Source organism: Mustela putorius, unplaced genomic scaffold, assembly GCF_011764305.1.
Source record: "Mustela putorius furo isolate JIRA1106 unplaced genomic scaffold, ASM1176430v1.1 tig00003853_pilon_pilon_pilon, whole genome shotgun sequence".
NCBI classification, from domain to species: domain Eukaryota; kingdom Metazoa; phylum Chordata; class Mammalia; order Carnivora; family Mustelidae; genus Mustela; species Mustela putorius.
The window spans coordinates 34,738,913-34,761,346 of NW_025422005.1; the positions used below are offsets into that span (position 1 = coordinate 34,738,913).

At 53.9% G+C, this 22,434-nt stretch overlaps 1 protein-coding gene and 1 non-coding gene across 8 annotated transcripts; both read right to left on the reverse strand.

Moving 5' to 3' along the window:
* Window positions 1-2,179: 2,179 nt before the first annotated feature.
* Window positions 2,180-2,294, reverse strand: LOC123387490. Its single transcript, XR_006601927.1, has one exon. It is a non-coding gene; the product is annotated as a U5 spliceosomal RNA (small nuclear RNA).
* Window positions 2,295-5,872: 3,578 nt separating this feature from the next.
* PTCH2 (patched 2) lies at window positions 5,873-22,434 on the reverse strand. Of its 7 annotated transcripts, XM_004740463.3 has the most exons (22): window positions 21,541-22,422; window positions 20,897-21,089; window positions 15,128-15,317; window positions 14,953-15,022; window positions 14,678-14,769; window positions 13,872-14,067; window positions 12,960-13,081; window positions 12,647-12,794; window positions 12,433-12,564; window positions 12,186-12,341; window positions 11,999-12,091; window positions 11,079-11,204; window positions 10,867-10,985; window positions 10,408-10,756; window positions 9,959-10,271; window positions 9,727-9,869; window positions 9,459-9,639; window positions 9,046-9,326; window positions 8,798-8,935; window positions 7,247-7,389; window positions 7,064-7,163; window positions 5,873-6,653 (listed from the first exon to the last, which is right to left on the reverse strand). In XM_004740463.3, the coding sequence occupies exons 1-22, from the start codon at window positions 21,610-21,612 to the stop codon at window positions 6,387-6,389; spliced, it is 3,624 nt and encodes a 1,207-aa protein (XP_004740520.1). In that variant the 5' UTR covers window positions 21,613-22,422; the 3' UTR covers window positions 5,873-6,386. The 7 variants fall into 7 exon arrangements, 6 of the variants coding, with proteins under 6 accessions (XP_004740520.1, XP_004740519.1, XP_044920359.1 ...); XM_004740462.3 differs by having other exon boundaries at window positions 9,046-9,639; window positions 21,541-22,425; XM_045064424.1 differs by lacking the exon at window positions 8,798-8,935 and having other exon boundaries at window positions 9,046-9,639; window positions 21,541-22,427.

Genomic DNA, 22,434 nt, shown 5'->3' on the forward strand with positions numbered 1-22,434 from the left:
GCACAGTGATTAAGAGTATGTCTCTTCTGGAGCTCGGCTGCCTGGGTTTGAATCCTAATTCCACCACTTTGGGGCTTTGCAACTTGAATGAGGGTATGTAACCTTTCTATGCCTCAGTTTCCTTATTTATAAAATGGAGCTAATAACAGAATCTATTTAGTAGGGTTCTTAGGAAGCTTGATTTTGTTAAGTGCTGAGAACTGTAGTGGAAAAGTTTATGTATTGTATATATGCTTAGAAAAGAAATACATTCATTTGTCCTACAAATATTGAGTGCTTATGTGAGAGGCCCTGATTTAGGGTCATCGAATCCATTAGAGAACAAGGCAGGTAAAATCCCTGCCCCACAGGGGTGCCTGGGTGGCTCAGTGGGTTAAGCTGCTGCCTTTGGCTCAGGTCATGATCTCGGGGTCCTGGGATCAAGTCCGGCATCGGGCTCTCTGCTCAACAGGAAGTCTGCTTCCCTCTCTCTCTCTCTGCCTGCCTCTCCGACTACTTGTGATTTCTCTCTGTCAAATAAATAAATAAAATCTAAAAAAAAAAAAAAAAAAAAATCCCTGCCCCACAGAGCTTTCATTGTAGGAGAAACATATGCAGACAAGCAACTTAAAGTATGATATAATTTCAGCGAGTAGTTTGTACTCTGAAGAAAAATAAAACAGGCTAAAAGGATAAATAGCGATGTAGTAGAACTGGGCCTGTTTTATAGGCGGTGGTGAGGGGGGACTTCTGAGATAACACTGGACTGGAGACCTTAAAGAGGAAAGGTGTAAAGCACGTGTCCTGGGGAAGACTTTGGAGGGGTTTATGCAGGAGAGTGGAGTGTGTGATCAGCTTTACATTAAAACAATTTCTGTGTGGGTGTTTCTGGGTGGCTCAGTAGGTTTAAGCATCCAACTGGTAATTTTAGCTAAGGTCATGATCTCATGGGTCCAGAGATGAGGCAGTGTGGGGCTCAGCAGGGGGTCTGCTCGGGATTCTCTCTCTCTCCCCCCACCTGTCCCCCTACTTGGAGGGTGCACTCTCTCAAATAAATCTTTTTAAAAAGTAACACTTAAAAACCCCCAGTTTCTCTGAGTGTTGTGTGGAAGTTTAGGACAAAGGGATAGGAGGGGTGGGGTGTAGTCCAAGGAGAACAGTTGGGGAGGGTTTTTTTCATGAATCCCTCAAGAGCTCTTCTAGGATCAGGGTGAAGTAGTTAAAATGTAGCTGCATGAAGCATTTCAATATAGTTATCAATGGGACCTACTGATGGCTGTAAATTTGTGGACAGTCACCAGCTATGAGATGGTGTCCACTTAAAGCCAGAAAATCAAATGAGCTTGGGCAAGAAGATGCAGATAGGTGGGCGGACGAGGGTCTAAAATCTGAGGACACACTTGGTGCCGAGCCCTATCCATCCTCTCATAATGCTTCTGTAAGGCACTTATCACTAAGATTGTAAGTTACTTATCCCAATTATATTACTTGCCCATTTCCCCCCCCCAGAGCTTGGTGCACTGGAAAAATTAAGTAAATTAAGCCCCTTCCTTATAGTAAGGAATCTGCTATCTTCAGCATGAAAAACCGTCCTAGAGTGAGTTGGATGTGAAAGTTCAGCCTGAAAAAAGTCGTACCAGACTGAGGCCGAAACAACTATGGAGTCTGATGGGAGACAGGACTGTGCTTTCCCCTTGCTGTTGTATCTCAAAAATATTGGGAGGAGGGGCGCCTGGGTGGCTCAGTTGTTAAGCATCTGCCTTTGGCTGGGGTCCGGATCTCACCGTCACCATATTGGACTCCCTGCTCTGTGGGAAGTCTGCTTCTCTTTCTCTCTCTCTCAATAAAATCTTAAAAAAAACAAAAACAAAAACAGTAAGAAATGAATTAATTTAAAAGAAAGATATTAGGAAAAACGTGCATGACTTTTTACTCTTTTCTGGTCCTAACCCTCCTAAACTCGAGTAATAGCAAATAGAACTGTAAAAAATGGGAATAAACTAGAGTAATAGCAGATAGAACTGTAAAAAAAAAAAAAAATAGTAAGAAAACCTACACCAATGGAAAGCAAGACATTAATCACATGAATAGCAACAAGTAAACACCACAAAAACAACTTATCTTCTGCGCCAAAAAATAACTACAACTCAGCCACCGAAAAGCATAGACAAACGGTTCTATTTTTGGACACCGAAAAATAAGCCTCACCAGGTGAGGCCTCAAAAAATTGAATGAAAACTCAGAATTGTTCCTCTCCACGGAAATCTTTAGTAAAAGGCGAAAGATTTATGCGATCTGAAGAGAAACCAGAGTATACATTTACCTCTCTATTGAAACTTCCTAGAACAAGACAGCTCTTAGCACAGTTATGGTGGTTCAGTGGTTGCACGGTTCGTGCTCCCTGCCTGGAATTTGTACGCATCGTGTATTTCTAACAGGCGGTATGTCCTGAAACGGTGCACAAATCTCCGTGGGGCTGGAACTCAAGCATCGTGGAACTGTCTTTTCGTGGTGCACCATGGGTATGCAAATCAAGGCGGCTCCGGGCTGGTGGGAGACACCAGCTGTCGCGGCGGGGAGGCGCCAGGGGGACCCCCTGGCGGTAGCTCTTCCTCTTTTCTCTGTGGTCTGCAAGGGAACTCGCGCCCCGTTTGCCCAGAGAGATAAGGGTGTTTCCCGCTGGTGCCGGCCGGTGTGGAGCCTTATACCGAGGCTGGGTCCGTTTGCCCCAATTGTTTAGATGCTTATCATTGCATACCCACAGGGACACCCTACACCTCCCCCCACTCCCGCTCCTCCTGCAACCCCCCCCCCGCCCCCCGTGATGGGGCAGAACTGGAAACAGTAAAGCAACGACATTCGCACATCACTACCCCTCCTGCAAGAGATGGCATCCAATTTATTTATTAAAAGATGGTTCCACCAAGGAGGAAAAGTGTTCTTAGCGGAAGGAACCGCCTATGTGAAATTATAGGAGATGCACACCGAAAGTAATTCAGTGTGTAGTGTGTCTGAATGAGGGTGGGATTCTGACTAGGCACTGTCTGGGAGAGAGCTGGAGTGATGGCAGAGCAAGCTGCCCCTGGAAGGGGCTTGGATTTCATCTTGTCTGTGATGGGGAGCCATGGAAGAGTATTGAAGTCAGAGGACTGAGTCCTTGGAGGTGCCACGCGGGTGGGCTGCCCTGAGCATAACTTTCCAGAGCAAAAACTTTCAGCACTGCTAATATCTATACAAACTACAAAACTAGAGAGGACTAATGAGATACCAGGTTATTTCTTACACAAGTGATTTCACTGAAAATCCTGAGGGGGGAGAAATCGCACCCTACAGGATGGGCTCTAATTTCCCATTTCATAGATGAAGACACAGAAACACAGTGATGGTGTTAGGATCCGTGATCAAAGGAACGAGACTGATACAAAGCGAAGGTCAAACAAAACTTTATTTCGCGCCAAGCATCAAGAATCAAACTGACCGGTCAGGGCTATCTCTTACGAAAAGGCGATGATGATCCCGAGAAGGTCACTCCCAAGAAGGCCGCTCCGGACGAGGCTGCTCTAGATGAGGCTGCTCCGCAGATGAGGCCGCTCCATGATCGGAGCCGCTCCCAAGAAGAGGCCACTCCCAAGATGAGGCCTCTGCTCCATGAGGTTGCTCCCCAGACAGGGCCGCTCCCAAGAAGAGGCCATTCTGGACAAGACCGCTTCCCGGACGAGGCTGCTCCCGATGACAAAGAGGCAACGATGACAGCGACGATGACAAGGAGGACAACCCGGATGACACAGACTCTGCTCCCCACGATGTCACTCTGACAAGGTTGCCACCCAGAGGAAGCCACCACTGCGGACAAGGCCGCTCGTGGCTCGGGGTGGCGAGGCATTTTGCGGCGAGGTTGCTGGCGGCTAGGGGCCGTTGGCATCTCAGGGCCACTGGCGTCTTGGGACCGCTGGCATCCAGGGGCTGCAGGCGTCAGGACCGCTGACCGCTGGGCCGCTGGACTGCTGGACCGCTGGTGTCTCAGACACTGCTGATGTCTAGGGGCTGCAGGCGTGGGGACCGCTGACCACTGGACCGCTGGTGTCTCAGGACCGCTGACCACTAATCACGGACCCTAACAATGGTAGCTAGCTTTTCTAGGCCGCTCTGCTTGTAAGTAGCATGGTAGGCTGACATATTTTATATTATTCGAGCTCAGTGAGCTCTCCTGCTCCCCCCAAAGGCCCCTCCATAGTGACCCAAACACGACCAGACTGAAATCCAGCCTCCATCCCTTGCACCACTTTAGGTTCAAAGCCAACTATTCACTCCTTTTAAATCTTTTCTTTTTTTTTTTTTACAATTTTTTTTTAAAGATTTTATTTATTTATTTGACAGACAGAGATCACAAGTAGGCAGGGAGACAGGCAGAGAAAGAGGAGGAAGCAGGCTCCTCGCTGAGCAGAGAACCTGAGGTGGGGCTCGATCCGAGAACCCTGGGATCACAACCTGAGCCGAAGGCAGAGGCTTTAACCCACTGAGCCACCCAGGCGCCCCTCCTTTTAGATCTTTTTAGGCATTTTAGTATTTGGGTTTTTTAAAAAAGATTTTATTTGTTTGTCAGAGAGAGAGAAAGAGAGAGCATGGGCAGGCAGAGTGGCAGGCTGAGGCAGAGAGAGAAGCAGGCTCTTCGCTGAGCGGGGAGCCTGATGAGGAACTGGATCCTGGGATCATGACCTGAGTGGAAGGCCGCGGCTCAATGGACTGAACCACCTGTGCTTCCTGCACTTTAGTGTTTTTTTAAAACCTTTTTAAAAAAGGTTTTATTTGACACAGAGAGAGGGAGAGCACACGCACAAGCAGGGGGAGTGGCAGAAGCATGCTCCCCACTGAGCAGGGAGGCCGATGCAGGAACTAGATCCCAGGACTCAAGGTCTGTGACCTGAGCTGAAGGCAGACGCTTAACCCACTGAGCCACCCAGGCACCCCTGGGCATTTTAGTGTTGATTCAACTGCTGTAATTTTGTTTATGCATTTAACTAATTAATTTTGCATTTAGTTGGAATGTGATTTTCTGGCCTTTAGCCTGGTGGTGGGATATGAGAAGGCAGTGCTCTTAAGGTGGGGTTGTTCCTGGTGAGTGGTTGGCTGGAACCCAGGCTGGATCTTTTGTCTCTGGAGAATGAGCCCTGGAATAGTTGGGGAAGGGCCATAAAAGGCCTCCCCCATCTCCTAGGGTGAGGTCCTCGATTTTAGCCCTGTGGTGTGGCCAGAATCTTCTAGGCCTCTGTATGATGGGGCTATGTGACATCACAGCACCAACAGCTTAAATACAGCACTTCATCGGCGGATAGCAGAATCTGTTTCTGGACAGTTCTTCCACTCTGTCTCCTGGCTGTCTGGCCAGAGATGCCTCTGGGGCACCAGACTGCTGACTTGCAGAGGCCTCTTGCCTTAGGTTTAGGCATAAAACTCCTGAAACTTCTCCCGAGCCCCTGCTGTTCCACCTCTGCATCAGCCGACTCCTCTCCCTATCGGCTTCCTCTTCACCTTCCACCTCCGCCTGCGCCCCGCAGGCTGCTGAACCAGCCGGGTGGGCACTGCGCCGGAGAGGTGTGTGTGGGGCTGGACCCGCCTGGCCTGAAAGCCACACTGCGTAGAATTTGACATCAAAAACCTTTGTATCTTTTCGCACACTGAGCACTTGACTCAGGTCCTGTTGCCAACTATACGACCAGCATACGTTTGCTGATCATCATTACTTGCCAGGTGAATAAATGGACCCAAATTATGTTACAAAAATTTAGCACCTGCGGCCCTTCCCTCCCAGGATTAGAGTAGCCCCAGGAACTCAGACTATGACACCCCTATACTTGCAAACTCCCGTTTGTTCAAAAGAAAAGCGCCGAAGTCGTTTGAGAGGAGTTCATATAGAATATATTTCACTCTTTAAAAATAAAACTTTCAGCGTAGCTAACATCTATACAAACTACAAAAATAAACATCTTCATATAAATAATTTATGTGGTAGGATGTGGGCAGCTGCCAAGCATGGGGGGCCCAGGCTTCGCAAAGGGTGCTAGAGGACCCCTCCGTCTTGGTCTGCTAGGGGCCAGTAGCACAGGGGTGTGGGGGTGGGGAGAGAAGAGGGCCTGGCGGCAGCCTCAATTGCTGGCCTCTCCCCCATCCGGACAGGCGCCCACACACACAGCCTGGTGTCGAGGCTGCTCTGAGCCCAGAGGCTGCTGGTTTCGTAGGACAGCAGGGAGATCCGTGACCACTGGGGCAGGGGAGGGGATGAGAGAGACCGCAGCAGCGGGGTTCTCCAGGCAGCTGTCCTACATTTAGTAACCACCCCCGCACCCCCCGCATTGCTTCCCGGTGACCTCATGTGGCCAAAGCAGGGTCTCCTTGCTTCAGGCACTCTTTCATCCAGTGGCTGGACATGGTCCCCTAGAACTGAGGTTGCTGGAGCCGCTGGCAGCTGGTGTGGCAACAGGGGACCAAGTGGGCTCATCAGAAGCTGGATGGATGTAGGCACCAGGCAGTGGGGGTGGGTGGAGGGCCACTGTCATGGAGGTAGTCACTCTGGCAAAGCTCTGGGGAAGGGTAGGGGACAACCCCCAGCTGAGCCCTCCTTCTCGTGGAGCTGGGGGGCTGAGGACCTCTGGGCTCTCCTTGTACATCTGTACCACCTGGAGGAGACAACGGTCCCAGTGAGCCCAAGGCTCCCAGGATGTCAGTCCCCTACAGCAGCTCCCTGGTGCATCACCAGGATTGTTGGGAAGCTGTGGCCCTTGTTGGCTTCTAGAAGGATAAAAGAGCCGACAAGGGACAAGATGTGAAGGTCTAGGACAAACCCTGCACCTTGCTCTGGACCCTAAACGCTAAGGTGGGTCCCATGAAGAAGCCAGGAAAGCTGAGGGGCAGGGACATGGTGTTTGGGCAAAGGGAGAGGCTGCCAGCCTCAGCTGACCTCATGGGGAGGGTCCCTGGGAATTGAGTCCTGTCTTTGGGCAACTGAGATTTTCTTCCTGGCTCTGACTCTTCCCTTGCTTGTCCCACCCCAAGCCCTGGGCTGGGAGCAGGGGGAGGGTATGGTCACCTCTGGTGGGGGGCCCAGGATGGAGAGCAGCACGGGCAGCAGCACGAGCCCATGGAGGAGGCCCAGGAGTGTGAGCACTGTTAGCACCACGAAAAAGTACCTGCGTGGGGCAGGTGGTCAGCCTGGGTAGCCCCTGTGGCCAACGCAGGCAGGCTGCACCTCCCCACCCCAGCCCTCCCCTACCTTATGATGAAGTCAAAGTTGGAACCAGCAAGCATGAGCAGACCCAGCAATGTGGAGACAGCCCCATCGGTCACTGGAGCCAAGGTGTGCTCCAGGGCACAGGCAGCCCGCAGGTTCCGGCTCCCCTGGGTGGTCAGGAAGCCCTGTGGGGACAGACAGGCCCTGTAGCTGCTCCTTGTCCAGCCATGTCCCCAACTTCTCATCTGTCCCCAGGGCTCGCAGGTCAGGTAAACTGAGCTTTGAACTGTCCAGGAAGTATGCCTGAGTCTATTTAGGGAACACTATACACGTCGACGGGGAGACACCGCAAGAAGTCTAGAAGAGTTGGCAAACAAAGCCTGTCACCTGTTTTTGTACATAAAGCTTAGCTGAAATGCAGCCACACCCATCCACGTACATATTATGGTCTGTGGCTGCTTCGGGGCTACAGTACAATGGTAGGATCCCAAGGGACACTCTGTGACAGTAAGATATTTACTGTCTGGCTCTTTACACAAAAAGTCTGCTGATGCAGGTCCAGAAGTCCAGCAGGATGGACATCAAAGTGCTCACAGTGACTTGTCGGGATGGGATTTCAGAGGATTTCTAATTCTTCCTTTGTACTTCTCTGCACGCTGGCTTTCCCCACCTCCACGGAGTACCTATCGTTCTTGTAAGGAGAAGCACAGGGCTCTTGGAAAAGGAAGGGAGCTGTCTGCGGGGTCCAGCCAGGTTTGTGTCAGTGCTGCCTGCGGGTCTGCGGCCCCCGCCCCCCTCCCACTCCTCCTGAGCCAGAGAACACCAAGCTGTGGGAGGGGCCGAGCCTCTCCGTCTCAGCCTCTGTACCCGTGCTGCCATCCAGCTACCGTCCCATTTCTCTGATCCCTTCACAGTAAAACCATCCCAAAAATTACTGGTTCCCATTTTCTCAACTTCTATTCTGTCCCCATTTTGGTCAAGGCCTTGTCCCCTCCTCTCTGCTGAAATGGCTGGGCTGCTTATTTATTTGTTCACATGTTTATTGTTTATGTCTACACTAAAGGATATAAGCTCCTTGAAGGCAAAGCCTGTCTGTGGGCACCCGGTGGCTCAGTCTGCTGGGCCACTGCCTTCGCTTGGGTCACGATCCCAGGGTCCTGGGATCAAGCCCCATATGGGGCTCCCTGCTCCGTGAGGAGCCTGCTTCTCCCTCTCCCTTTGCCTGCCATTCCCCCTGCTTATGCATTCTCTGTCAAATAAATAAATAAAATCGTAAAAAACAAAACAAAAAAACTCCCCAGCCTGCCTGGATTGTTATTATATCCCCAATTCTTTTTGTTAAGTTTTTTTATTTGTGCAATATCTATACCCAATGTGGGGCTCAAACTCATGTCCCCGAGATCAAGAGTCACATGCTCTACCAACTGAGCCAGCCAGGTGCCCCTATATCCCCAATTCTTTTTTGAGGGGGGGTGCACAAACAGGAACTTGAAACCAATTCTTAGGTAGTGACTAGCACATTGTGGGAGCTTGATAAATATTTGTTGACCACTGAAGCAGCGGGTCCACCCCTCCCCCAGTGCCTGTGCTCACCAGAGCCACGTGGACCGTGAACTCAACACCAATGCCTACAGAGGCCACAAGGATCACCACGGGGATGGCACTCAGTTTGATGCCCAGGAAACCCATGATGCCAAAGAGCTCCACAGTCATCATCGCCAGGACCAGTACCTGGGGAAGGCAGGGCTCACCCAGGGCTCCGGGGTGAAGGGATGATGGGCAGGGCGGGGCAGGGGTGGGGAGCCAGGGGTGTCTGTGGCCTCAGCCCCACGAGGACTCACTATGAGGCCCGCCGTCCAGGGGTTGAGCAGCAGCAGGGCGCAGACGAGGAAGGTGCATACCAGCAGGATGCAGACAGCCAGCAGGAAGGAGCGCCGCAGGCCCAGATACTGCTCCCAGAAGAGGAAGGGGGAGCCGCTGGGGTAGGCGCGCACCCCGGCCCGGCCTGCCTCGGCGCACGCTGCCCGGGCCCCCTCGATGGCCTCCACGAAGTCCGCGGTCTTCTGGAGGCCACGCAGTAGGAAGGGGAACTGGGCAAATTCCAGGGGCTGGGCTGCCGGGACTGCAGACGGTAGGGGGTGGCAGGGAAGGGGGGGTGCTGTGAGCAGGGGGAGCAGTGGGTAGGGCCTGTGTGGACCCAGGCTGAGGCTCCTGCTGGGCTCCCGACCTCCCCCCCAATATCCCCCGGACTCACTGCGAAGGTTCTCCCCGGTGGTGTCATACTTGTCGTGCAGCCACTCGGGAGGTGGGGGGTAGAAGTTGGCCTGCGAGGCCGCCAGGCCCAGCGGGTCACTGCTTACCCACATGGTCAGCCCCACATAGAAGAGCTCAGGTGGAATCAGCCCGTCCTTATCCACTAGCTTCCTCGTGGTCAGCTGCAGAGGCGGAGAGGGCTGACAGTCTGGGCCCACGAGGCCTAGGGCCCCTCTTTGCGTCCCGACCCTTCCGGCCCCCCTTCCAACCTGGCTGAAATCCAGGGGCTCCCGGGCATCCCCCGTCTGGATGAGCAGCTTGTAGGCCAGCGCTCCATCCTCAGAGCCGTTGCGGCACGAGTGGCGGCTAATGCGCCCGGAAGCCCAGTCCTGGTCAAAGGCAGCCTGGATTCCTGGGGGCAGACGAGGGAGGGGCATCAGACTGTGGCCGCAGGGGCTCCAGCCTGCAGCAGCCCTCCCGGCCAGCCGTCTTGCCTCTCACCCTGCAGCCAGTTCCTGTAATAGTGCAGCCAGGTGCGGGGCGCCCGGGCGGCTGGGGGGGGCAGCACAGCCTTGAGAGAGCTGAAGCGCTGGTGCAGATCAAAGAGGGCGCGTTGGGAGTGGGCGTAGTCAAAGCCACCCTGTGTCACCAGGGCCACCTCGTAGAGGGAGAAGTACCTGAGCTGGGCGCTCAGGAAGGCATGCTCCTTGGTGCCTCGAGGCACCACATCCGTCAGGGCCAGCCCGTCCTGCACCAGCGTGGCTCCGTAGAGGCTCAGGCCCAGGAGACCACCAAAGAGTGCCAGCACCATGGCCTGTGGGGAACGGCAGCTAAGCTGGAGGCCCACGGAGGCTCAGGCAGGGGCCTTGGCCCTTGGCCCTTCTTGGGGCTCAGACGCACTGAAGCCCCGGCCCTGGCTCACCCCGCCTTCTCCAGGCCTAGGGTCTCACCTTGCTGTGTGACTGGAGCAGCAAGGGTGCGAACCGATAGCGGGCGAAATGGGCAAGGTTCCAGCGGGCACAGGGCAGGGAGCTGCAGGCTGCCTTTTGCCTGGGCCCCTCCTCTTGGCCTAGGAGGTCCCGCGTGGACCCTCCCGGGCTGAAGAGCTCAGAGCCCAGCGGGTCAGAAGGTGGGGGCACCAAGTGGGCGCGGGGTGGCAGGATGGTGACCACATGCTGGCTGCTGGCTTCACAGTGGGTGAAGGCTTGAACTGTGGCCGTCAGGTGGGCAATGCCCACAGGGACCGTCCTGTCCCCGAGTTCCTGGGGCAGGATCTGGATCACCCGAGCTGAGCAGGGGCTGCAGGAGGCAGAGAATGGGGATGACAGGTCTGTGGGAATGCTGGCGAGACGGGACGGATGGGACCACAGAGGTGAGGGCTGATGGGGCGGGAGACGTGGGGACAGTACCTAGAGAAGCAGCAGAGCACATCAAGGCGCTGGCAGTGGCGCCGGTGCAGGTCCAGGCTGAGGACCGCCGGGAAAACAAGCATCACAGCTGCAAAGTTGCAGCCGACCACTATGGCCACCTGGGGGACAGACAGGAGGGACACAAAGGCTGGATGAAGCAGGCCCCTGGATTCATGCTCACCTGGAACCTGGGCCCTTTCCTGAGGCCTCACCTGCAAGGAGAAGGCCCGCAGTGCAGGGATGGGAACGAGGGCGGCCATGAAGAAGGCAACCATGTGGCTGATGGATGTGAGCGCGACGCTGGTCCCGGTGCGCTGCAGACACTCGCCTGTGCGCTCCTGCCAGGACAGGGGAGGAGTCATGGGTCCTCCAGGCAGAGCGGAGGGGAGGCTTGGGAGCTTGGGATGGAGGAGGGGGGACCGTAACCACATGGAGCTCACACTTACAGAGCGCCACACACACGTCACATACCCGCTCATACCACACACGCGTCACACACACTGTTCTAACAATTCAGCCAGAGTTCTCACCAGTCCTCACAACACCCTCACAGCACAAGCACTATTGTCACCCCTGTTTACAGATGTGGAAACTGAGGCACAGGTTGATTACCAGCCTAAGTTTGCCTAAACCAAGAGCCTTTTTTTTTTTTTTTTTTAAGATTTATTTGAGGGGCACCTGGGTGGATCAGTGGGTTAAGCCTCTGCCTTTGGGTCAGGTCATGATCCCAGGGTGCTGGGATCGAGCCCCACATCAGGCTCTCTGCTCAGTGGGGAGCCTGCCTCTCCCTCTCTCTCTGTGCCTGCCTCTCTGCCTACTTGTGATCTCTCTGTCTCTGTCAAATAAATAAATAAAATCTTTAAAAAAAAAGATTCATTTGAGAGAATGAGAGTATGAACGAACATGAGCAGGGGGAGGGGCAGAGAGAGGGAGAAGGAGAGAGTCTCAAGCAGGGACCCCACAGAGCGCAGAGCCCAATACAGGGCTGCATCCCAGGGCCCTGAGATCATGACCTGAGCCGAAATCGAGTCGGATGCTTAGCCAACTGAGCCACCCAGGCGTCCCAGCCAGGAGGCTCTTACCCTATGCTGAGCTGCTTCAGACCAGCCGGGACTGGTGGATGAGGCCTCACCTGGAGAGGGGTGCCAGGGGGAGCCTCTGTGAAGGCATGTGCCAGCAGGAATATGTCATCCACACCGATGCCCAGCGCCAAGAAGGGCAGTACCTGGAGTGGCACAAGGGTGGGTAGCTGGAGGAACTGAGTAGCCTGGACAGAGACAACCACTGCCCCTGACGCCTGCGTGGGAGTCCTGGTATACCTGGGTAGTGGCAGCATTGAAGGTGATGCCGAGCAGGGCACAGAGCCCAAGGCCCGAGGCCACTGCCAGGGCTACCAGCAGCACCCCTGCAAGGCCCACTGCACCCTGGGACTGGGCACAGTCCCAGCGCAGCATTGTCACACAGGCATAGGCTAGCTGTGGGGAGAAAAGACACAGGCTTGGATGGCAGCTCCCCGGGAGGAGCACCGGGTGGAGGTTGGGGCGAGGAGCCAGGAGCGGGACCCACCATGAGCAGATAGCCTCCCACCACGCGGGCAGCACTGACTTCAGAGAAAGCGTGCAGGATGTCATCCAGGGTGGTGGAGGAGAAGGCGTGGATCTGCTGGGATGAATTCTGAGGCAGGGCCTCCTGAGCCAGCTGGGAGGACAGGGCGGAGGTGAGGGGGAGGGGAGGAGGGCGGAGCCTCAGGGCTCCGCCCCCCGCCCCGCTCCACACGCACCTGCACGAAGCGCCGCTGCCAGGCCTGCAGCACCGTGCCGGCCTGCTCCTCGCTCCAGCCGATGTCGTGCGTCTGGTAGTCGCCTCGGAAGTGCTCGTACAGCTGGCGGGGACTCATGAGCAGGAAGGTGCTCTGCAGGGCCTCTGCCCTGGCGGGGGTGGGGGGGTAGGAGTGGAGGAGAGTCAGGGGTCAGAGTGGGCTGGAGCACCCAGTGGGGGGCTGAATGGGGGCGGGTTTCTGCTGGAGCTGCTGGGAATCAGAGTATGGATTCCCACGCCTGGGATTCCCCTTGCCAGCCCCAGGGGGGCCTTACCTCAGCAGCTGTCCTTGGGGGTCTTTGGCGATGCCCCCCAGCAGCAATTCCTCCTGCCAGTGCATGAATTTGTGGGAAAAGCCATGGCAGCCCCCACTCAGCTCCTGAGCCACCTTGGGAGCCTAGAGGGGAACAGGAGAGGCCTTGGTGGCGGGTAACTGAGGGCCCCTGGGCTCATACCTCCAGGAACCATGCCCGCCATGGGGCTCCGTTGCCAGCAGTGGAGACAGCTATTCTCCAGAGCCTCTAGCCCACCCTGAAAGTGAACAGCTATTGTCCTGCAGAGAGGAGCCTACTAGAGGAAGCAGAGGCCTGGAAATAGGCTTCTGGGAAGAGCTGGAGTAACTCTGGTGGGTTTTGGGAAAAGGTTAACATTCACAGGGCTACAGAGACACTCAGGAAACTAGGTATGGCACTTGTGCTTAGCTGGTGTGCCCTCAGTTTCTCTGTACAAGTCTGTTTGGATAAAGTCTGGTGTCTCTGGCCTTAGAAAAGCACAAAGGGGTTCATATATCACCTGAGGGTTCCTTTTTTTAAAATTTAAGATTTTATTTATTTATTTGACAGAGATCACAAGCAGGCAGAGAGGCAGGCAGAGAGAGAGAGGGCAAGCAGGCTCCCTGCTGATACGGGGCTGGATCCCAGGACCCTGAGATGAATGAGCTGAGCTGAAGGCAGAGGCTTAACCCACTGAGCCACCCAGGCGCCCCGCGTGAGGGTTCCTTAGAAGAACTGAATGGGAAAGGGAGAGCCTAGGTATTTGGCGCAGTAGGGGCAGGGTGACAATGTCTAGGGAACGGAAGGCAGAGCACAGAGCACAGTTTGCTCTCTCCCAGAAGAGAGGAACATCTGAGGAGGGGAAAGGGAAGGAAAATAGCCTTTCTCCAGCTGGCAGACCCGGCTGGCACCCACCTGCTTGCTGTGATGGTTAGGGGCACTAGGTGGGCAGTGGAGGTCATCAGGGTGCAGGCAGGGACGCCCCACATAGGCCTGGCCCACCTGTGCCTTGTCTAGCAGCTCCCGGAAGCCCTCGAGGGAGGCAAAGGGGCCCAGTTCCTCCAGCAGCTGCTCTGGGTCTAGGTTGGTCCACTGGATGTCAGGGCGGCCGCTGAGGGGAGAGCCCGTAGTTGGTGAGGGTAAAGAATCAATTCCCACCCTCCAAAAGGCTGCTGGGGACCCCCTGCTGTCTCTCATTCTCCTCCTAGCAGCTCATGCATCTGCCCGACCATAGGAAAGGTCTCCAGTGCTCAGCTTCCCAGAACTCCCAGGCTACACCAGCCCACCAGGTGGCTGCCCTGATATGGACAGGAGGATGGACAGAACTTAACACAAGGAAAAGGCCCAGAAAAGCCCCACAGAGTCCCTTCCCAAGCCGGCTACCTTTGACTCTAACACATCACCGGTGGACACCTGCCTCTAACAGGTTTTCTTTCCGGCCTGCGGCAACAGCTTAGCCCCTACCTAGCTAACTCTCCTGGGCAAGGTCGCTTTCTGGGGATCTTTTTTCCTCTTTGTTCTGTTTTGTCTAAATTAGACAAGTCTTCCTTTCCTTCAGAGGCCAGGAGATGGGGGATGTGGAGAGACCCATGGGGCAGCCTGTGCTCAGGTCCGAGCCTCACAGGTGCTTTGGGCCCTTGGTACGGTTTCGAGCATCCTCTGTCCTCCCCGCCTCTCTTCTGCAGGGGAAGTCCCCGAGCTCGCTGAAGCAGGGCACTCACGGCAAGTAGGCAGAGCCCCCTTGGAGTTTGGCTCCTTCCCAGAAGCAGTCGAGGGGGGTGAGGATCACGCACGGAAACAGCTTCTCAATCATCTGCCACGGACACCCCAGGCCACATCAGTCCCATCCCTGGGCTCCTTTCTCCACAGTCTCTGCAGGATGCCCTCTGTAACCCCCACCTCCCAACTCTTAACCTCCCCGTCTCTCACAGCCCTCCCCTACTTGCAGAAAAGGTTCCCCCAGACCCAGGCTCAAAGAACAGCTCTAGACACTCACCCGCTCAATCATTCCATTTTCAATTAGGGGAATTCCTGACTTGTAGCAGATTTTGTTCAAGTCCCAGGACCTGAAATGGCCGGGGCACAAGAGATCAGCAGAAGAGGGGAATTCCCACGCCAGCCCGGCCGCACAGGCCTCGCTCCCAGCTGCTCAGGGACTCAGCCAGACTCACTTTCCATAGAGTGATACTTGCACTTTACTGGCGGTGAGGGCTGCCTGGAGGTGGAGGTCCAGAGCCTCAGGTGTGAGGACATTCTCCCCTTCCTGGCGTGGGGTCTGTATCAGCATCTGGGAGGTGTAGGCAGCCTCCTCTCCCAGCTTCTCCTTGGTGTAATGCAACTCTTGGCTCACCCGGCTGCCCACTGCCAGAGCATAGAGAGAAAGTGGGGGGAAGAGAGCCTCGGTGTATCAGAGCTCTGGGGGTGTGGGACCCTAGTCGGCTGAGGCTTCCCAGGACAGGGAGGAGGAGTGCTCTGAGAGGAGCCCCTGTTTTTTTCCTCGATGGTCATGCTGACTCCCCAATCTCCTGGCGCTCTGCTTAAATCTGGAGCTTGGTGTGGAAGTGAAAGACCTCAGTTGGATGGCCTTGTGGAATTCTTGTGTGGTCTAAGATTTCCCCATGAATCAGGATGGCTCAGTGTGGGGCAAACTACTTCAGAATGAGAGGTCAGTATGAGTTGGGGCAGGGCTGGGGTTAGGGAGGTATCCCGGTATGGGAGCCCTCACTTAGCCCTTTTGTGCTCTGGTGAGGAAGACAAGGAGGGACAAAAGGAATCAATAGGGAGACTGCCACCGGGAGGGTCTCTTCGAAGAACAGGCCTAGCGCTGTGGCTGGTTCCCAGGTCAGCTGGTCTCAGGCAGTGCTTTCTAGAAATACGTCTTTTTGCAGATTGTTATGCTAAAGAGGGCAGGGATAGGAGCAGCTGGTCATAATGGGCCTGTGGTGGCACAGATGAGGGAGACGATCAGACCGCCTTCAGTGTGATGGGTGGGGTCCAGCACACTGCTTCTCCTCATGTAGGAAGTACCCAGGATCACCTGGCAGAGGTGACATGGGGACCAACATGGGCCAAGGGGAAGAAAAGTTCCAGATCCCAGATCTCACTGTCCAGGCAGCAGGAGGCCCAGAGCCAGGCCTGCCTCAGTCTCCTTGATCTCGGCACCCCTCCAATCCTGCATTGTGCTGACCACAGAGTCACGCTCTGTAACTGGGGCCTGGGGCGTGGGTGGGCAGCGGTGCTGCCAGGGGATATGGCCTGACTGGGGTTTGGAGGAGGGCAAGGGCCAAACCACTGCTGAGGCTTTACAGCCTTGGGTGGTCTCAGGCTCAGTTCTGCTGCCACCTGTCCGGGGCCTCTTCCTGTTGGGTCCCTGTCACCTCTGGGGCCCATACGTTCACCTTCTGTGAGACTCCAGCCCACCTGCGATCGTCGTGCTCCCCAGTCTCTTTTTCAAACCCATATAATCACCTCACTCATGAGAGCCGCACACCCTGCACACAGACTTACCCATATGCTCACACCTCCCCCACTCGAACCACTTTCCTGGCCCTCCCTCACAGACACGGTCTCCCAAAGCCATGCTGCGCACATGCCCCATTTTCTTCCTTCTCTGACTCCCCACTCCTCCCCCAGGCCTGGACTACAGTGTTTATTTCACAAGGCTTAGGCCAGAGCTGCCTCAAGGAGGGACCGGAGGGGACAGAAATAAGTTCCTCATAGTAAATGACCTTGCTGAGGAGAGAGGTGCACAGGAGAAGGAAGGAACCAGAAAGAGCTATCAAGAAAGCAAGAAAGGGGAGCCTGGTTGGCTCAGTTGGTTAAGCGTCTGCTTTCGGCTCAGGTCATGATGCTGGGGTCCTAGGATCGACCTGTGCATTGGGCTCCCTGCTCAGCAGGAAGCCTGCTTCCCCCTCTCTATCTGTCCTCCTGCTTGTGTTCCCTTTCTCGCTGTGTCTCTCTCTGTCAAAAAATTAAGTAAAATCTTGGGGGCGCCTGGGTGGCTCAGTGGGTTAAGCAGCTGCCTTCTGCTCAGGTCATGATCTCAGGGTCCTGGGATCGAGCCCCGCATCAGGCTTTCTGCTCAGCAGGGAGCCTGCTTCCTCCTCTCTCTCTGCCTGCCTCTCTGCCTACTTGTGATCTCTGTCAAATAAATAAATAAAATCTTTAAAAAAAATTAAGTAAAATCTTTAAAACAAAACAAAAAAGCAAAAGAAAGGAACACTGAAAATATAAAGTATAATGTCAAAGAAAATAGAGAATACTCAGAAAAAATGAGGCAAAGAAAAAAGTAAACCTTGGCTGACAACAATGATGGTGACAGATGTGAGGACAGATGAACTGGGATGTGCTGTGTGGCCAGGGAGAGACAGTGGGTGTAAGGGAGAGCCTGAAGGCTCTGGACACATCTGGCTTTAGCCTGGGCTCTAACACTTGGTCTGTGCTTGGGGCAAATGACCCAGTCTCTCTGCCCTCAATTTCCTCATCTGTCAAATGGGGAATGTGCCTATCTTGGCAGAATTAGAATCAATGCAGGCAAAGTACTTAGGAAACTGCCCAGCACAAAGTAGGGATAAGGAATTATTATTTAATGGTTGCTGAGAAAGAGACTGTGGGACAGAAAAATGAGAAAGAACTGGAGTTAAAATGATTGAACGGCGAGGGGGGAGGAGGAGAACAGGGGAAGGAGACATCAATACCAACAAGTCTGTTAAAAACTTCTGTACCTATACAAAAGGGAGACTCTGAGTTGTTAGCCAGCATGGAAAATGAACCCACCTTATAGATAATCCTACAATGGTAATACATATAATCCTATATTATAGGCAATATGATTTAAAACAGCAATAAATCACCATCTATCAATTTAACAAAAATAAAAATAATGATAGCCCTCACTGTTGGCTTACAGGAGTGCACTCTAACCTACCATCAGAGTGTAGGCTGGTATGATATTTGGAGGGAAGCAATATTGGAATATATATCAGACCCTGAGAAATGTCCATAATCTTTGGTCCAGAAATTTCACATATTAGGGCCTGTAAGCTACTGTAGTGATGCAGACTTTCTCTGAGTGAATTGGGAGCCATGGTAGGTTTTGAGCAGAGGAATGAGATGACCCGACTTTTTCATCACCTAACAACACATTCTGGAGCTCAGCTGTGAGTGAACAGGGTTTGGCCAAGGGAAGAAGTTGCGAAAAGATGTTCTGGCCCAAGTAGGTCTAGGGAACTGCCAAAGGCTCAACATTGCCGAGTGAGGCAGAGACAATTCTGGAGCAGAAATCAAGAGTTAGGTTTCGGAGGGCCTAACATGTGTGCTAAGGAGGCTGAACTTGATTCTGGAGACTCCCCAGAACCTCGCAGAAAGTCGTGGAAGGGCTCTAAGCAGGGGACCGACTTGGACAGAACTAGACACACCACAGGAGGGCAGTGTGGAGGCAGATTAGAAGGCAAGTCCTGCAGAAGATTGGTCACTTTTCTAATAGACTTGATTTTGTTGGCCATCCTCTCTGAAAGGCCCAGTGACTCAGGGAAGCTAGATCCCTCCCCAGCCTCAGGGGGTGAGATCTGATTAGTCAATCACAGTAATTCCACTGCCTTTGCCAAGTGAAGGGTTTAGGCATCTGCCGCTCCACAGTTCTTGCCCAAGTGACCAAATGGGAAGTCAGCTGGGGGGAGGGGGAGGGCTTCTGGTAAATTCTCCCTCACTTCCAAAAAGGGACCATTGCAGTAGCCACTTGGGACAAGGAGGTGATAAGCCACAGGACAAAAGCCCAACATGCTGAAGAAGGGTTAGGAGAAAGATAGAAAGAACCTGGGTCTTTGCTGATGTCCTTAGGTGGCTGAATTAACCATCCAGGAACGGCTCTACTGTCTACTACTGGATTTCCTGTTCTTCTTTCTTTCCTTCTGCCCCCTTTCCTTTTTTCTCTTTCATGTGGCCAAAAGCATATTAAATGATACAATCAGTTGAGTACTACCAGAGACTGGAGAAAGGCCTCAACTAGAACAACAGCCACAAGGGTGGAAAGGAGGGGTCTGTTATGAAAGAAGTTAAGAGAGAAGAATTTGCTGGTTTAGTAACCAGTTAGGTAAGCAAGAAGAACTGAGCCTGACTCCAAGGTTTCAGCCTTGCAGTTTTGCGTGGATAGTGGGTCCACCAACTTGTATGTTTCATCCTGCCTTCTAGATACATGTCTCTTGTTTACAGGGACAGCTCCCATTTCAAGCCAACTCTATCATTGTTCCTCTAAGTACCAACTAGGGTCTAATGTTGTATATATTTTATATCTAATGTTATATATATTTTTATTTTAGAGATCAATCTATCTCTGAGCCTTTTAGCTTTAAAATTGATCAGCAAGGGTGAGTCACAGCCTGTCTCTCACCATGGCAAAGCTGGAGGGGACCCTAACTCTGATAGCCAGTGTCCTGCTCCTTTCTTTGCTTTCTATATTCGCAAAACAGGAAAGGAATAGAGAATAACTCTTTGGTCTTCGCCTTGATCAGCCCCTCATTGCCCAGGGCACTGCTGGGAGAAGCCTTAGCTACGGATGTACAGAGATGTACAGAGATCAGGTCAGGATCACTTTTATCTCACCCCAGTTCTGGCTGATATGGGACACAGCAGTGTTCTGAAATAAAGGAAGCAGCCCTAGGAATTGGCCACCAGCCTTTTACATCACCCCTCCACAAACAGCAGCAAAGATCTGGTGGGATCTAGCCTGTCCTGTGCTAGGGTGTAGGAGAGAGGATGAGGAACATGGAGGTTCAAGCAGTGTTTAGATGGGAAAGATCTGGGAAATGAAGGAGGAGGAAGGTGGTGGTGGGGAAACAGCTTCTATTGTGGCAGGAAATCCAACAGTCATCTGGGACCACCCAGGCAGCCGTGGTGTGGGTGGGGTATGTGTATGTGCATGTATGCACATGTGTGTCCCGGGGCTGGGAGTAGGCAGCAGGCAGGCACAGAGAAACATCTGCTCTGGACCCCAGGGCTGGCCTAGAGTGCGTATGTATCTGTGAGGCTGCAGAGCACTGGGGCAGGGTGGGGATGGGGTGTGGGAGCCCAACAGGCAGGCGTGCAGGCTCCAAGAAACATCTGCTCTGCATCCTCAGGCTTGCCAGCATTTGAAATAACTCAAGGGTGTGAGACTCTAACCTGGGCCTGCCTTTGGGTGTCGGCCAGGTCTGGGGGAGGTTTGAGGGGGACCCACCAATGCAAATTTCCCAGGAAAGAACAGAGGAGAGTTTGACTCTACTGAAGTCTAGTATAGGAAAGGCCCCAGGAAAGGAGAGTTATGCCAAAATTATTAATAAGAAATCATTTTTAGCTAATGCTTCCACCAGGAAGTGAGGATGTGGTTGTGTCTGACCTCGCTGTTGCCTCAAAGTGTAGACCCTGCGCCACTTTTTTTCTACTGAGTGGTTGCAGGAGGTCTCAGTGCATGGGACTCCAGGGATGGGACCTCTGCGTGGAGGCCTGCTAGATGATTTACTCGGTTTCCCGAGCCCAGGTGTTAATTTTCTTGATTCTCCTGGTCAGGTGTGATCTCTCCCTGCCTTCTCTTATTCCAATCATCATACTATATATTCTGTTGTATATTATATCCCAGCATATATTTTATTCTCCTTGCTACTGAAAGATTTTGGTTGCCTTTGCTAACCCTGCTATGCAGTAAAAAATACCCATAAAAAGTAGGTAGTAATTGCTACACACACAGACACACACAAACTCACAGATAACTATTCTGCATACCTATTCACAGGGGCCCATCATCTGCAGATGTCCATTTACTGCTCCTAGCCGCCCAGGCTCTGGCAGGCAGGTACCCTCTCCAGACCCAGGGTGGAACCCACGAGAACTCAGTAGCTAGCTCCTCACCCTGTTCTTATCTTGGGGTCACCATACCCAAGCAGCTCTGACTAGTGTCCACAACTCACCTTCCACCCAGAGCTGTTCCAGGTCTGTCTCAATGATGGCCACACGGAGACCCAGTGCCAGGGCTCCAAAGGCCAGCAGGCCCAGGAAGAGCACTTTGCCACAGTGTCTCTGGATCCCGCAGCCCAGTGAGAAAAGGAGGCCCTGGAAGTAAGCACGAAGCCAGAGTGGAGACTTCAGGCTCCCAGCTAGGATCTGGGATGGAAAAGAGAAGGGTCAGCCAGACATTACTGCAACAGTGCAAGAATTCCTCCCCTCTCCTCCTTATGTGCACCCCCTGCCAAGCCCCAGGTTCTTGGTTTCTGGGATGCAGGACAGGTAGAACCTACACAGACACAAGGCCCAAAGGTGGAAAAGATAGAACTGTTTCTTGTTCCCCCATCTTCCCACCCCAATATATACCCGATTCTTTTCTGAGAGTAGGACATATATGCACACATCTGTTCTCAGGTGGTCAGAGGGGAAAACCAGACACACTCTCACCGGCCAGATGAGAAGATGCAGAAACACACACACACACACACACACACACACACACACACGCTATAACCCTTCGCTATAGCGACATTACACCTTGCAGAGTGGCAAACCTGGGGAATCTCTAGATCTGCTCCCAATCTTTCTCCCTCCGGCTTCCTCCACTCACCTGGGGTGATGCGACTCGAGCTGGGGGTGTATAGCCAGGGGGCAGCTCTTGGAGTGGCGGCGGCCGAGCCATGCCGGCGGGGATGGGGGGCGTGGGCGCCCCCAACCCGCGTTATCTGGGATTCTCCATAAGCTGGCCTGGTACCCAGGTACCGCGGAGCCCCGCGTCGGGACTCAGTGGGGCAGCTTAGGCGCGGCGTGCGTGAAGGTGGGGTGCTGGGGTGCCGCGGCGGCTGCGATCGGGGGCGAGCGCAGCGCGGGTGCGGGAGTCGGTCCCGCGTGCAGGCAGAGCGACCCGCCCGCGACGCCCCGCGCGGCTAGAGGTGGAGAGCGCAGTGAGGAGGAGGCGTCCTTAGCTCCAGAAAAAGGGAGCGGGCCGGGACGACGCCCTCCCATTGGCTGAGGGGTCCGCAAATTACCCGGAGCCGCGCAGCCGGATCCGCTGCTAGGCGACGGCGCCGCGGGTGGGGGCGGGGCAGGAGACCACCCAGGCAGGGCCACCCCACGCCTCGCTTCCCCCGCCGCCCGCGGGGCCCTGGGGGAGGAGCAGGGAGGGAGATCCCGGGGAGGCACCGCGCTGGCCAAGCGTAAGCCAGGAGACGCCAATGCTGAGAAAGGGTATCTGCTGGCCGGCCCAGCCACGACCCAAAGACCTCACTCTTTGCTGCCTCCATTCTTGCCCCTTTCAGTCCACTCTCCACCGAGGCCAGAGTCATCTCTCTAAAATGCAAATCTAATGATCGCTCCAAAACACAAAGCCCATCTGGAGCACGGAGCCCTGCACAATCTAACTAAAGCCTTCTCTCCCATAATTCCTTCACATCCACTCAATGTTCCTTCCAGCAACTGGGGAGTTAGATGTAATTTCTTAAAAGCACCATGCTATTCCCGTCGT

What these genes read in the sequence shown, in the direction of transcription:
- PTCH2 (XM_004740462.3), bottom strand. Translation starts at nt 21,612, where the DNA reads ATGGCTCGGCCGCCGCCACTCCAAGAGCTGCCCCCTGGCTATACACCC. An exon ending in CAAGTATCACTCTATGGAAA is followed by an intron (nt 15,023 to 15,127) that starts GTGAGTCTGGCT and finishes CGGCCATTTCAG; the next exon opens with GTCCTGGGACTTGAACAAAA. An exon ending in GGCAGCGGCGCTTCGTGCAG is followed by an intron (nt 12,565 to 12,646) that starts GTGCGTGTGGAG and finishes CTGTCCTCCCAG; the next exon opens with CTGGCTCAGGAGGCCCTGCC.